Here is a 16,646-nt window from a genome sequence, read left to right as displayed (position 1 = left end):
ATGTGAACACATATTTTTAGATGCATATATAGTAGTTGTCAATACGATGCATGACTGTTATGTTTTGACATTGTAACGAATGAATTATTTAGTTGATTTTCCCCGTAATTGTTATGTTTTGTCATTATAACGAATGAATTATTTGTTTGATGAGATTTTTTGATATTTTCTTGTAATTAATCTAGATATGTTGGCATCATTTTGTCACGCACAGCAGACATGAATTGAGAACACCCGTAAGGCTGTAGCGTACCTGAAAATTCTAGTTTTAGAATAAAAAACAAAATCCGTACGCATCTTTTGTGTACCATGACAAACAACGTAGGTTTTGAACTTTTATTTTTTTTTGGTCCGAAAACGAAAGGACTAGCTATATTTTATGAAGATTGTACTTGTCAGCCCGTTGAATGTTTGAATTTCGCCGCTTGGAAAATTCAAAATTGTAACTTTGAACCGTAAACCAAATCCGTAGGGCGCAGGGGTTAACGGATTGTGATTGGGATAGAGAACCAACCTTGAGACATATTAAAAAGAAAGGGTCGCAAAGAACAAAATTATTAGATTGCTCGGACGGCTGCGTTTGTCCCTCCCCGCCATCTCTTATGGAAACTTTATATAGACATAATGGGACCTTATACTGAAGGTAACATCAGACATTCACAACTCGAACTCACATCTTCCTACATGCCATTTCTCGTTTACAGACTCGAATGAAACACCAACACGGTGGGCAGGGAAAAAAACAAACAGGAAAAAAGATTGTTCTTACACAGGAACTGGTGTGGCTTCGTCAAGAGCAAGTACACCAGGAAGTTCTTTGCCTTCCAACAACTCCAAACTCGCACCACCACCAGTTGATATGTGGCTCATCACACTAGCGACTCCTACTTTCTCCACGGCTGCAACAGAATCTCCACCTCCGATGATTGTTGTCACTCCCTTCCCACTAAGTTCCGCAAGCTTCTTTGCAACAGACTGCAAAGAAAGAGTTGCAACTTAAATCACCACCCACACATCACATTCATATAGCCGGATAAAGTAATCATAATGGGCGAGAGAAGCTAAAGAGTTCCCTCACACAACACAAATCTACGACACGGTCAAACACATTAAACTAAACTTAGGTAAACAGTGCAAAAGGATTCGAGAACTATCTATCTGACCATCTCATCTCTTGAGGATCCTCAAGAGATAGATGTTGACTACGTTACAAGATAACACTTGTCCACTCAGTATGCATTCGTAAGAAGATGTATAGGAACGATGATGAACAAAAAGTGAAAACCAGAAAGAAGACTCTTGCATACCTCTGTTCCTTCTGCGAACTTGTCAAACTCAAACACTCCCATCGGTCCATTCCAGATTATGGTTTTAGTGGTATCCAGTGCATCATTGAATGTCTTAATAGAGTCTGGACCAATATCCAATCCCATCCACCCGTCAGGAATGCTTGAAGCTGGAACAATCTGCAAGTACAAAACCAATTTGTCATTTCTTTCACATGAAGTGCTGATCAAAGTTAAACATAAACACACAATATTATTGCTGACGTTGAATCAACTAGTTTCCAGCAAGAAGATAGAGCAAATCGAAGAATCTGAAGAATCAAGTTGTAAATGTACATTAAGATTATGTACCTTGCTGTTTGCATCAGGGGCAAACTTGTCTGCGATTACGACATCAGTGGGCAGCAAAAGAGACACTCCTTTTGCATTGGCCTTTGCCATGAGTGATGTAGCAAGTTCTAGTTTATCTTCTTCCACCAGAGATGAACCGACTGAGAGACCTTGTGCTTTGTAAAATGTGAAAATCATACCTCCACCAAGAAGTAAGATATCAACCTTCTCCAAAAGCGACTCAATCACTCCAATCTTGGATGAAACCTTTGAGCCACCAACAATGGCAGCAAATGGTCTTTTTGGGCTTGATACAGCCCCAACGAGATAGTCAAGTTCCTAAGAAGAATAAATAAGCATTAACATTTAAACCAGGAATTAATACAGAAAAGCGGTGAGGGTGTTTGGCTGATACTTGATCACATTTGTAATGTCACGTTTTTGTTAGGAAGTAAACAGAAATTGGAAATCATGATTTTTAATTAGTAAGACGTCTTAGCAATTACTAATGTGTAAACTCTCCGCAAGAGTGACAATAACAGTCCAATAACCCAAGCCAGCATGAGTTGCATGTTTGAATCTAAATATTATGGTAGCTTGAATAGTTATAAGTTATAACTAAGGCTTCAAATTATGAAATATGTATTCCTTGAAGGATTGGAAAGGTCTGCAGATTATTAAGGTAAATGATACAGCAGAGACAAGAATGGGAAGCCTCACCTTCTGCAAAAGGAAACCAGCAACAGATGGCCTCAAGAACTTTGTGACTCCCTCAGTTGAGGCATGAGCTCTATGTGCTGTCCCAAAGGCATCGTTGACATAAAGATCTGCTAAGGCGGCAAGCTTCTTTGCATGCTCAGGATCATTCTTCTCTTCTTCCTTGTAAAATCTCACATTTTCAAGAAGAAGAACACCACCTTCAGGAAGTGAAGCCACCAGCTTTTCTACTTCTGGACCAATAGAGTCCTCAGCTTTGACAACCTGTTTCAGTTACGATAGGCAAACAAAAGTAGAAGTAGCAAAAAATAAGTTTCAATATACACCCGTTGTCACTGCCATCTTGATTTTTCTTCTTATACAATTTTCTCTTCAATAAAAATGTAAACCTGAATGCCAAGAAGCTCCGATAGCCGAGGTACAAGAGGTGCCAAGCTAAATTTTGGGGTCACACCTTTTGGTCGTCCCTGAAATAAAATGCACATTGATTCAGCTTGCATCATACCACTGTATTTGGCAACAAACAGATGCCAAAAGTACAAACAAAACCAGAATCATAAAGCACCATAAAAGTTGAAAACATAGCCCCAAGGCCCCCAACCATCAACACTGAAATCTACAACAATATTCTTGATGGGCGATGAAAAAAGCCTGTGCTTAAAGAAAAATCAAAGATTTATTGCATGACATCATTCAATAACTGATGAGATCTGCCCAAACATCAAATAGGAAAATGAAGACATAAACCCCATCAGTTCTTGGTAGTGGCAGAGTAACTAATAGTCTAAATCCCAAACAGAACTATCAAATTCATCAGTCGGAAACAAAAATTTCCAACCAATGAGGGAAAATGATTTTGGAAATCCACATTGTAACAAGTACAGAGAAAAAAGCTACCAAATTAGTACATTAATAAAACTGTAAAACTAAATAAACCAATGGGACCAAAATCAAGCCCCAAAATAAATCCAGAATCTCACACAAACACAACTCAAAGCTCATACATTTTTGAAAGAGACCATAGCACATATCGAAAGATTTCGACTTCAGCCCAATTCCGAATCAAATCAAAAGGGAAAAAAGAGAGCTAACTAACAGAACCCATTTCAGCAAAGTTGACAAAGAAACCATATAAACAGAGAAAACAAGCAAAACCCAGTAAAAAAAAGCACATAATTGAAAGAACAAACATACCAAATGACTGGAAAGGATGACCTTCGCCCCCTTCTCAATCAAATGCTTAATGGTGGGGATAGCAGCGCGGATTCTAGTATCATCAGTGATGTTCTGGCTGTCATCCAAAGGCACATTCAAGTCAGCCCTGACGAACACCTTCTTCCCCTTCAGCTCCGCCGCGGTAAGGTCCCCGACGCTCTTCTTCGCCATCGCAACGACGCCTCTGACCCCTTTGCCGGAGCCAAAGGATCGGACTTTGGAAGCTACTTGAAGTGCGAGGAGGGGGTCGGCAGCGGAGAAGCCGAGGCGGCGGAGGGCGGTGGGTTTGAGGGAGGAGGGGAGGGAGACGTGGGAGAGGGAAGCGCGGGTGCGGGAGGTGGAGGTGGTGGCGGAGTGGAGGAGGGAGAAGGTGGTGGGTGCGGTGGTGGAGGCCATTGCTGTTGGTGGAGGTGTGGGATAGTAAACGGAGGTTGACTGAGTGAGATGAAAGGTTAATGTGGTTGTTTTTCCAACTGTGTATACTGGGAGAGATGTGGAGGAGAAGAACAACGGGATTTAGTGGGTGGTTTGTGTGGGGGGCTGTGGACTCCTCCTTATCGTTGAGGAGAGGTTCAAAGTGTTGGATGATTTTGTGAGATTGAAAAAAGTGGCAAAATGTGATATGATGGGAGGTAAATGAATCAGCCTATGATCACAAAAATATTCATTTCACCAAATTGATGGGTTCTTTGGACTCATCTTCAAGTCTATACTAGTCTCCCCTTCTTCATTGTCCTTTTTATATCTTTGTATAGTATACACTATGTCACAATGTTGGTGTTTTAAGTCCATTCGCATTGTTAAATAGAACAGTTAAATTACATGATAGCATGTGATTCGTATTCAATAATCTTCTAAAAATATTTGTCTAACGCCGTCTAGACGTCTCAACGCTAAACTCCTGCATGTCGCCTAATTAACGTCTAACGCCTTTTAAAACTTTTTAATGACATTTATGTTGTATGTTTGTAAGCATGTTGCCAAGAGCTCGTGAATGACTGCTACACTTTGATCCTATAGTGGCTCCAAGTTGTTAACCACTTGTCCAATTGGCTTTTCACTACTTGGCAAATATACTAGTTATGAATTCAAAGGTAAGAAAAATTAAAAGTACCCTAGACATACCAAATGTTGAGTAGTAGACCTCATAACCTATTACGCTAATTATTTTCTTTCTTTTAGTTGTATATGACCGTTAGATGTTGAATGGACTTGATATGGATTTTATATTTCGTGTATTGGTATCTCACATGAGTTGAAAATTATAGTACACAAACAAACAAAAGGATTATTAAACTACGAATATTATTTTATTGATGGAAAATAAAGACGGCTATGACGGTCACGTATTAGAAGACTATATCTTGATAGACTTATTATCAACCAAAGATGCAACTCATCGTATTTATAGAGAGCTAACCTTAATACCTAATAGGCAATAAAACAAAACCCCAATTCACGAAAATGACTTCTTTCTCACATTGGTGACGAGGTAAGTTCTGCTCATGTCTTGTTAGTTTGTTTTAGTTGTGGTACTCGTTCCTAAATCAACATTTTTTCTGTGTTTTCTATTTGCAAGGCGGAGCACAAGAGATTGAAAGTATAACTGGTGTAAGAAAGGCCTTTGAAGTGCAGTCATTAGTTCATCACTAGGCCATTCCTCGGGAACCATTCGGATCTACATTGAACATGAAGAATTGTCTTCCATCAATTAGTTGGATCTTTCAAGAAGGAAGATCTCGAGATAAATGAAAACTCCGTATAGAGAAATGATCAAATGGACTTGCTGACTTGTTGCTGTGATACCCCATACCAAAGTTTAAACAGTAAGAAAAGAAAACAGTATACATGTTGAAGAACAGAGACGAGAGAGCACAATCAGATCAAGAATTCAAGAAGGTGAACCAAGAACCAGAAGTTGAAGAGGTAGCTTGGTAAATTTGTAAGTACTACACTGTCCAACACGAAATGTCCGGTTGCATTTTCTCCCGCTTCCTTTCTTATTGAGATAACCTGGATAATCATCTCGCGTGAAGGGTGCTTCCTCAACCAGGTATAACCCTACCTCTTCTGCTAACTTCACAATGTTCCAGTTGCTGAAAGGATGAGCGGTCTTGTGAGTCACATGAACTTCTCCTCTTGCCATCAGCATTTCACACGCAGTGGTGAAGAATCGCTTGACCAAATCTTGATGCAACCTGAAAAATTCATCGCTCTAATGCATCACTCCACATTTGATTAGTGTAGAATTAATCTGTATTAAAACTCACTCAATTTGAAACCTGTGGCTTTCCATCCCGACGAAACCCGCATGAGGAAAATTAAAGACTATTCGATCAAATAGTTTATCGGCTAGCAGAGGGTGTTGGCTCATGGTATCTACATCCACTTCATGCAATACTACACATCCCTTTCCCTCTAATTCGTTCAAGGTCCTCACTGCATTTGGGTACTTCTCCATAAATGACTCTGCAATTGGTATGGAAGGGATTTTAGTCAAGAAATTGGTATGTACATATATAAATATCAGTATATAAGTTAAGGACATTCTTTTGAAGGCTACCCTAGAATGCATTTCAACGATTGGAAACCGTCTACATTTTTTGTTCTCATTTAAGGGTCAGTTTTGCAAAAAAAAAAGAAAAAAAGAGTTGAATATCAGAGTGCACATACCACAATGAACAAACAAACGGATTACAAAACTAGAAATATTATTGATATCAAACAGAGAATGCCGAGACGGCTACAAAAACCCTAGAGACTACATTGTGACTAACTTGTTAATTATACAAGCTACAAAACACCATATATATAGAGAACTAACATAACCCTAATAAGCAAGAAAACGAAACCCTAATACTAACGGGCTAAGCCTAGAAAACCAAACATTAAAGTAAACCTAATATTTTCCAACACCCCCAGTCAAACTCATGGCGGTATACGACATGGGTTTGCAAACAAGCAGATGTGGACTGGCTCCGTTAGGGGGACAGACAGACAGGCAGACAGGCTCCGCAACGCGGACAGACAGGCAGGCAGGCTCCGCAACGCTGACAGACAGGCAGGCAGGCTCCGCAACGCGGACAGACAGATAGGCAGGCTCCGCAACGTGAACAGACAGACAGGCAGGCTTCGCAACGCGGACAGACAGACAGGCAGGTGGATATAGATTCACATGGCAGAGGGCAGACATATTTCGTTTGAGCATGGACCTTGTCACTAAACGGACGAGATTCCAATAGCCCAACGACAACAAACAAGCAGACGAAAACCTCAACAATAATCACTCGAGTAATCAACAATCCAAGCACTCGAACAATCGTTGTGGGTACAATAGCAGACGACCATAGTCATTCTCCAAAACAATCAACAAGACCAACGGCAAGCCCAACTTCTAATACTTTTGCATTTCTTTTTCTTTTTTTTCTTTTTTTTCTTTTTGTCCTTTTCCTCAAACATCACTTTTTTTTTTCTTTTTCTTACTTTTTATTCTGCTTCCTTTTTTCCAATGGTTTTCTCCAGAACGCGTAAACCAAGCGCGAGTTCTAGTCAACGAACAATGGGAACGGCAAGCAAGCAGTGGGTGCAGGCGACAAGCGGGTCGGGTGCGAAGATTCAAGCAGGCTCATGGGTATGGATCAACTGCATGTATTTGCAGCAAGTTGGTGTGGCTTTATCAGATTCGGTCTGCACGGCGCGCAAGCAGGCGAGCGATGTGGGTTTACAGCAGGTGGTGGTAAGACAACGGGGTTGTAGGCGGGACATGGTGGCACTGGGTGCAGGCGTGGCGGGTTGGCGCGGTGATGTCCTGATGGTAGGAGCACGCTGGTGATGTGGGGTTCGTGGCGGCGATTCCAAGTTTAGCAGAGGACGATGACATGACGCAGCAAACTGAATCAAATTTTTTATTTTTTTTAAAAACATATAACAAAACCCTAACTACTACCAGACAGACAAACCAACAAAACATACCATGACGAACTGATACGCAGTGGACAAACAGATGAACAAATTGATATCCATCCAGAACAGATTAAATTCCGAGGAATCAAACCCGCTCTGATACCAAGTTGAATATCAGAGTGCACATACCACAATGAACAAACAAACGGATTACAAAACTAGAAATATTATTGATATCAAACAGAGAATGCCGAGACGGCTACAAAAACCCTAGAGACTACATTGTGACTAACTTGTTAATTATACAAGCTACAAAACACCATATATATAGAGAACTAACATAACCCTAATAAGCAAGAAAACGAAACCCTAATACTAATGGGCTAAGCCTAGAAAACCAAACATTAAAGTAAACCTAATATTTTCCAACAAAAAGTACATCTAAATTTATTTTTTTAATAAATAAATGTTTGATAATCTAAAATGTGGAGAAAAAAAACATGGTTCGTTGAAATGAAAATGAAGACAATCAAACAACTAAATAATTGTTGATTTGATCTATATTTTGCATAGAGAATCATTGAAAGAGAATCTAAAAACTAAACAATTTTGATCGTTGAACCCCACACTAAAAACAAAATGTTCTTAATTTAAGAAAGTCAATAGTATCCCTAGCGTAGATTCTCACTGCACCATAGCAAAAATAAAATAGATTATCACTCGTATTACCTTTGGAGTCGAGAGAAGTGGCTACAATGTTGCTTGCAGAGGCAAATGCAGTGGCTAAGCAAGCAGCAAAAGAGAAGTTGCCCTCACCTACTAACAGTATCTTCTGAGAGCCGCTGTAGTGCATGATCTTTTTCTCCTCTTCCATTTGAGTCTCTTTAATTTACTCCCAATTTCTTCTTATTTTATTATGCAACATTAAACACGAAGAGTTAGAGGGAAGGAATGGCCAATCAACTGTTTGATTTGGAACTGGAAATTAAGCACACACAACGTAAACACAGGGATTAAGAAGAAAAAGGGTCGCATTCAATTGACTGCCTTTGTTAATTTCCAACGTAGACCATTAAGGGCTGGTTGGGGGTTCTCTGCATGTTTTTTCATTGCAAGACCGTACAAGTCTTTTAATATGCACCGTCCAAAACGATCCAAGGGTTATAACGATGCCACGTATTTAATATATCATTCTCCAAACTTCAACTTTTCACCTCCCCACCCGTCCCTCTTCCCTTCCATTTCCACATGCAATGGGCCATGGCAGATCATCCTTCCTCCTCCCTCTTCCGCCCTCAAGGTAAGACTGCCAAAGTCTCATTGGGATGCCAACCATTGTCGTCTTGGCCACCTTTTTGCTCTTTCATCTTAACTGAATAATATTTTGTTTTGGTTTCAATGTATCTCAACTTGGAGGGAGGAAGGGAGACGGGGTGGGTACTGGTATTGACAACGGCGGCTGCCGTGCCACCGGAAAAAAGAAGGGACGGGGTGCGAATATTGGTGAATAAAGAAATATAGCCCTTGTCGTTTTGGACGGTGCATATTAAAAGACTTGTATAGTCTTGCACTCAAAAAAACAAACACGCAGACCATCCTCATGCATTTTCTTAAAAAGAAATTGTTATTCACACCTCCATTTTTACTTTTCACATATTGATCCTTGATCTTATTCAATTCATTCAATTAGATGACGGAAAATTAAGAAGGGTATGAGAAGTAAAAATAAGATAGTACTTGCCTTCTTAAAAATAACTTATCAAAAAATTGAGGTCTAAATTGCGTTTGATGAAAAGAAAAGAAGCTGCATTAGCGACGAATTAAAAGAAAAAAAATTTCAGACAAAATTGTGTCATTGGCAGAAAACTCAGCCCTAGACATGCTAACAACAAATTGGATGAATCATTGGGGATATTTGGAAATATAGCCATTTTTTAAATCACTTGTTGAAATATAACCTACATTTTCTAATTTTATAAAACTAAACCAAAATTACAATTAAAAAGACATAATTCCCCTTAACCTTCTATTAACACTCCTGTGCTGTCTTTAGACTCCTCATCTCCATTGAAACACCACCACCAAACTTCATCTAGTGATCCTGCCAAGCAGTAACTGCAATTAAAAAGACATATTGGATCGGCTACAATAGTATGGCGTAAGGCTTCTCCTGGGAAGAAGGTTGGTTTCAATGCTGCTAGGTGGACTGGTGGTCTCAGAGGACAAGTTGCTGCAAACGTCCCTAAGGCAGACAAGTGATGAGATTACATTTTCGACTTTTTCTATATTTGCCGTGTTTGGACTGTTTATATTTTATTCAAAACTAGTTTGGAGCGTTTTGTGGAGGAAATTTTGTTTAAGAAAAAAAAACAACGGGGACGAAGATTTAGAAAAGAAACACCACGATTCTGAAAGCAGGGAAGGTTTTTTAAACTAAGGGCAATAAGACTTTTTAACATCAATTTTGGTTAGTTTTATAATAAATGAAAAATGTAGGTTATATTCCAACAGGTGATTTCTAAAATGGCTATATTTCCAAGTTTTTCAAATCATTGGGTGAATTGTCTATTTTAGAAAAGTTTATATTCTTAATTTATCATAAATAATAGTTTAAAAGCATCTTTAAAAAATGTAAAAATATCCAAATCAGCAATAACTGTAAAAAAAAATAAAAAATAAAAAAAACAACTACAATGTTTTCCAATCGATAAATTAAATCTGATGTGAGATAGTAACTTTCCCTTAGCTGCCAAATTGCCACGTCAAATATATTTTTATGAATTTTTTTATCAAATCTGCAACTCTCCTTGCTCGTCCTTCTTCTCCCCTTTTCTCAGAACCTAACCCAGAAACTAACCTCACGATCTCAACCTAAAACCCAAATGTAAGACTCCAATTCGAAAGATGTCAATCCCTGAATTGAAGAGTTTGGAGGAACTCGGATTAAAAACAGAGGCGTTTGAACCTTGGTCACCTCCTTCAATGGCGTCCATGGCCACCCTTTTCGTCAACACCCCCTACCCCTCTCACTCTTTCCCCAAGCCGTCATCTGCCCATTTTGCCCCCGTCCTCAAGCTCTCAACCTATCTCGGGTCCAAGCTCAGGACCCGCCAAAGGCTCTGAATTTCAAACGGTTTGAGGTTTGAGGTGTGAGGATGTGAACAGCTGGGCGGCTGACCAGGCGCGAAGGAGCGAGTTGGCGACTCGGATGCGATGGAAAATAGCGGAGGCTTTTTTGGTGGCGGCGCTGGTTGTCGGTTGCTGGGAGTGGTCGTCGGTTTCGCCGGCGCAGAGTGTTTGGATGTCTTTGAAGGAGGAGAAGGAGAAGGGGGAGGATGGGATGACGTGCCGTGAATTTGAACCGTTGATTTGCTCCACGACCGCCATATTTGAGGGTTGGGATCATAAGTTGGATTTTAGCAAAACCCAGACGAAGAATTGCACAAAGATTGAAACTTTAGGAATTGGGTTGAAGAAACAGTGTAATAAAATAAAAAGAAAAGAAAATAGTGTAATAAAATAATATTTAATTTGACATACCGAATGGAAAACAAATTTTTGAAAGATATCAAAATACCACATAAGCTATCAAATTCAAATTTTATGTTTAAAATTTGACATCCTCTAAAGAGTCAATTTTAACTAGGGTGATAGTTCAAGAAATCAATCGACAATTTATCCTTATTATTGAGATAATACTAATTATGCACACAAAATTAACAAATTTTCTTGCATAGTAATTAATATAGACGGATCTCATATACGATGGTAGGGTTTACTTCTATTAAAAATTGTCAGTTTTATGTGTACAAATAATATTATTGTTAATTATTTTTCAAGATCGGGGCTTAAAGTTTTATTAATTTAAGAAATTATATGGTATAGATGATTTGATTCGAGTAAATAAGATGCTATTATAAAAATATTTGGAATGTATACATGGAAAAATGATGACCAACTTGGAGATAGGAGACATTACTCTAAACGAAAAAATCAACTAATCCTTTGTACCAAACAAGGTCTAAATATGAGTGATGTCCTACATGCTATCGTCAAGTTGCTTTAAACTCACTTTAAAAGTGGGAGAAATTTTTCATTGTGACGGGAATACAAGTAGTATATCATGTGTTCTAATAGAAATTATGGGAAATTTTATTTTTTTAAGTTATTAACTTTTTAGCACACATATCCCACCATTTGTATAGTGACACGTGAAGTATCATCTCGTGTATCGATCATACTGAAAAATCTCTCCAAAAGTGGACAGTGTCTACGTGAAACCATGATAAAATTGATATAAATACAATCCAACATCTTCACTTCTCATTGCTTCAAAATATTGAAGTAAACTTAATTGGGACAATTTTGTTCTGGTAAATTCCAATGTCAACGAAAACAAAAACAAAAATCAACAGTCAGATAAGGCCTCAAGGTTCATTATTTGCAGCTTGCTTGGCAAACTTTGAAGGTACTACACTTTCCCACAGGAAATTCCATAGAGCAATCCCACTTCCTCTCCTGTTTAAATAACCTGGATAATCATATAGTGATAACTCTGATTCCTCAACCAAATGCAGCCCAAATTCTTCTGCCAACTCTACAATCTTCCACTCTTTGAAAGGATGTGCAGTCTTGTTTGTCACATGAATCTCTCCACAGTTGGTCAGCATTTTATGCGCACTCTTGAAGTAATTTGTAACCAAATTCTGATGAAGCCTGAAAGTGCAATGCATGCAATATTATTTCACGTATAAATAACAAGGAACTAGCCTTTATGCACGCACGCAGTGCATAAGGTATTTTTTTAATTATGCGTACTATGCGTGATTTACATGTTTTAAATATATTTATATGCGTAAATTGCTTCAATAATTTTTTCAATGACAAAAAGAAAGTCAAATATTTGAAGTAAATGAATAATATTAGACCATGCTAGAAGAAACCCCTCATCAACCAATCAAAACAGTTGAATCCGCATAATAAAGCCGGTCTTTCAATTTACATCTACATTCTATTGAATTTACATTAAGAATATAGAAAATAATATTTAATAAACAATTGATTAAATTACATTATTGCTTGCCTATTGTGAGGTTAAGTTCACCCCTTCCCCCTTAGTGTAAATAACATCGTTTGTTAAAAAAAAGATCATTTGACAACTAATTAAATCACATTATTATGCACGTGTAAAAGACTTTTATTTTTTATTTTTTTTTATAACTGGCACTACGCAGTGTTTAAAAATAGAGAAAATAATACAATTTATTGAATCACATTATTGTGCGCGTGCGAAATGTTTTTTTTTTATCACAGGCAGTATGTGTCTCTTAAGATGTTTTGAACGTGTTTAAAAATAGAGAAAATAATATTTAATAAACAATTGATTGAATCACATTTTTTTAACTCATTGTGAGACTAAGCCCACCCCCCTTCCGCTTAGTCTAGATAATATTGTTTGCTCGAAAAAGAAATTAAAAAAAAACTAACCATTTGACAACTAATTAAATCACATTATTATGCGCGTGCGAAATACCTTTTTCATAACCGGCACTATTCGCCTCTTAAGATGTTTTGAACGTGTTTGAAAATAGAGAAATTAATATTTAATAAATAATTGATTGAATTACATTATTGCTAGGTTATTGTCAGGTACTAATTATTAAAAAAAACACTGTATGAAAAGAATTATTTATTAAAAAATACTGTTTATATGACGAAAATATCCCTGCATTATTTTGGACTACTTTTGAACTTTTTTGTTTGGAGGAGCATTTTTATACAATTATTTTTGGTGAAGCCATGATCCCAAAATGGGGTTGCCGGCTTTATATATAAATATATAACTAGAGCTTTTAGTCTCTGGGTACTTATCTAACGTTAAGGTTATATATAAACTTACTCAATTTGGTACTTGTCGTGTCCACGAAGAAAGAAAACAGCGTGAGGAAAATTAAACACGATCCGATCAAATGGTTTATGAATCAGGTGAGGGTGTTGGCTCATGGTGTGGACGTCCACTTCATGCAGTATACTACTTCACGTTGCTCTTTGCACTTAAATACTTAAGAGAACAACTGAAAATTAATTAGCATGAATGCAAAGGATAATTGAAAGGATTAATTAATCAGCCAGGAAGAAGTATCTAATACTACAACAACAAAGTCTTGCCCTATTAAGAGGGGTCGGCTATATGAATCCTCCAACATTGTTGCACCAAAAAGTAGAATAAAATGTTATCTTTAGAGTCTAGAGAAGCTGCAATCATGTTAGCAGAAGAGCCAGAGTTTGTAGCTAAGCAAGCAGCGAAGGAGAAGTCACCCTCACCCATTAAGACCAACTCCAATCCTTGGAGTAAGTTCTAAAATTTCCCTTCTATGCCCACTCCATCCCCACACCCCCCCCCCCCAAAAAAAAATCATTCCAACCCTTGTTCTAAAAATGAGTTGAGTGCTAGAACTCAAATACTAGCCAAGAAACCGGTTAATATATTGGCCCACTGTGCGTGCAGACGCATTGTGCAAAAAGAGAAAGCGCCCTAGTTAACGCGCTAAAAGCATGGAAATGCGCCAAAAAGCAAGGAAAAGGGGACACTTTGAGGGGAAGTGGGGCCCAACTTGATGGTATTGTCGGCCACCCATATGCAATCTCATCTCCTTTATTTCTATCAAACGACATAGATTTTCATCTCCTTTAAATCTAACGGGTGAGATTCATTCTTTAATAATCTAAAGCTAAAATGTTAGGTTATAAGAGTTGAAGTAGAAAAACTATTTCTGGATTAAAAAATTTAAATTTTATTCCAAAGATTGAAGATGGTCTAAAAATATACTCTGAGAACTACTGTAATGTTTTATCCGTTTCTCTTGTTTATCCTCTTCCATTTGTCTCTTTTTTTTTTTTTTTTTATCTGAAATTTCTTGGAATTGTCTACTTGATCGTTGAAATATATAGAGTTACAGGATGGGGCAATTGTTAGGCTCCCCATATGATTTAAATAATTACCATTTATCACTCCAAATTTATAGGCTCTACATGCGTGCGCGTCTATGGTAATTGTAGGGTCTTCTTGTTGGAAATTGGAAGACTGCTAATTATGCTTAACTCTTGTGAATCTGTGCACCTTTTGTTCTAGATACATAAGTACTCACTAGTAAGTACTTATAAGAAATATTTTTGTTCATCACCTAATTTATAATCGTTAGAAGAGTTTAAATTTTAAAATCTGTGTAGTAGATAGACATCAATTTCAAAATCTAAAATCATCCAACTGTGATAAATAGGGCGATGAGATTATCACTATTTTATGGTGGTAAGCAAAAATACACCCTACTATATATACTCACTTTTTTATTTTGGCACAATAATATTTTAACACGTTTTATTGTTTAAAAAATAATAGACATTGTCACACCTTGATCCCGACATACGTCCAGGATTGACATGTGACGTCATCAAATACCCGTATCTCTAACACACCCCGCCTCCGAAAAATGGCAAAACACAACATTAGATCCATCTGCGCAATAATTCTTCGTAGACTTTATGACTACATCTAACATCCTCGTTAGATTGCTTACGTACCCTAAATAAGGATTAAACCATTCGTAGTTCATTATTTCACTACACTCGAATATTCATCACATAAATCGTTATATCCCAACAATATACCACAATGCATATCATGCAATATTTCAAAGAACAAACGACGAAACACAATCATATTCTCTAGCCATATTTATCAACAAGTCTAATCATAACAATAACTAGGGGTGGAAAAAAATACCGAAAATCCCAAACCATACCGAAACCATACCGAAACCAAACCGAAAAAAAACCATACCGAAAATCCCGAAAATTTTGGTACCGAAACCAAACCGATCCCGAATTTTTCGGTATGGGATTCGGTCTCACACTTTGTTGATGCACAAAATCAGCGAAGACTTTGGTACAACAGAAAGTGTCAGGTTTTATGACCTTCGCTTGGTTGCTTCAGTCACTAGTGAGGATAAGTACGTAAATGAATAGAGACAGAGAAGCAAACACAGGATGTACGTGGTTCACCCAGATTGGCTACGTCCACGGAGTAGAGGAGTTCTTATTAGTAGTGAAGGGCTTACACAAGTACAAAGGATCAAGCTCTCAATTTAGTGAGTTCTTGTGAATGATTTAACACAAAATGGCATTAGGCAATATTGTGGGGGAATGACCCCTATTTATAGAAAAACTTGTAGCTTTGTCACATTGACATGTGTCATGTTGTGATTGGTTCTTGATGTCGACACGTGCTGCGCTCTGATTGGCTTCTAATCTTGACACGTGTCGAGTAGTGATTGGCCTCCTGGTCGGAGGGGAACTCTTCTGGGTCCTTGACAGTATAGCGTTGGCCGGTGCTCGGTAGTTTCGGGATTGGTCAAGTATGGTACAAACAGTGCTCCCCTAAGTTCCCGAGTGAGGGAAACTCCTCGGTTGGGGACTTGCAAGATCCAATCCCTTGAGTAATCACGAAACTTCTAAGTACCGAAGTGTGGTCTGATCTTCATCTGCCCTTCTCTGGAAGTACCTTTCCTCCATCCGGGAATGGTGTATTTAGCTGATGTTGACGCACAAGGTAATGTATCAATTTCACTTGAAGCTTACTTGTAGTTTCGGGCTTGGTCAAGTGCGATACAAACCCTATAGTAGGAGTCCCCCAAGTCGCCGAGCTAGGAGATCTGCCGAAAGAGGTGACAGACAAGGTAAGCAGTCAAACTTCCAAGTAAGCAACCCAGGAGCAGAGGTTTGACTTCGGCTTCCGGTTGATTGTTCTCATTCTCCTTGTCTCTCATTCAACTGCCAGGATAAGGAGAAGCAAATGGATAAGAGATGATATGAGATACTTTTGCTTTTGAAGAAGTAACTTTCCACAGGCTTATTCTTGAACTGTGCTGGAGGGTTTTCTGGTGCCCTTCAGAGTATAAGGCCGACTCAAAAATTTGAGGGTCAAAACAAGTCCATCAAATCTAGAGTACGTTCGACCTTGATGATATGGGATACTATTGCTGTTGACGGAATAATGAATGTGGTATGGAAAGGTGTCGTGCTGTAGTGATCTGTTTCAGCCCACCGTTGAACCTTCTGCTTCAATCTTTTGCATGGCAGAAGTGGTGTGCAACCTTTGCATTTAAATGGTCCTTCAGAACATTCCTTCATAGTGAC

General features: G+C 38.2%; 1 protein-coding gene across 1 annotated transcript; it reads right to left on the bottom strand.

Annotated features, from left to right (window-relative positions):
• Positions 1 to 539: 539 nt before the first annotated feature.
• Positions 540 to 4,262, bottom strand: LOC103445876 (phosphoglycerate kinase, chloroplastic-like). The gene is made up of 6 exons (XM_008384928.3): positions 3,528 to 4,262; positions 2,723 to 2,800; positions 2,337 to 2,597; positions 1,638 to 1,955; positions 1,308 to 1,466; positions 540 to 975 (listed from the first exon to the last, which is right to left on the bottom strand). The coding sequence occupies exons 1-6, from the start codon at positions 3,942 to 3,944 to the stop codon at positions 766 to 768; spliced, it is 1,443 nt and encodes a 480-aa protein (XP_008383150.1). The 5' UTR covers positions 3,945 to 4,262; the 3' UTR covers positions 540 to 765.
• Positions 4,263 to 16,646: the final 12,384 nt, after the last annotated feature.

This window comes from Malus domestica, chromosome 10 (assembly GCF_042453785.1).
Source record: "Malus domestica chromosome 10, GDT2T_hap1".
Taxonomy (NCBI): Eukaryota; Viridiplantae; Streptophyta; class Magnoliopsida; order Rosales; family Rosaceae; genus Malus; species Malus domestica.
The sequence above is the reverse complement of the archived record's forward strand: the minus strand, read 5'-3'. Positions and strand labels throughout refer to the sequence as shown.

Bases quoted from the DNA above. Each gene is read 5' to 3' on its own strand.
- LOC103445876 (XM_008384928.3), bottom strand. From the start codon at position 3,944: ATGGCCTCCACCACCGCACCCACCACCTTCTCCCTCCTCCACTCCGCC. The intron at 1,467-1,637 runs GTACATAATCTT...TTGTACTTGCAG, and splicing joins CCCCTGATGCAAACAGCAAG to ATTGTTCCAGCTTCAAGCAT. The intron at 976-1,307 runs GTATGCAAGAGT...CTTTCTTTGCAG, and splicing joins AGTTCGCAGAAGGAACAGAG to TCTGTTGCAAAGAAGCTTGC.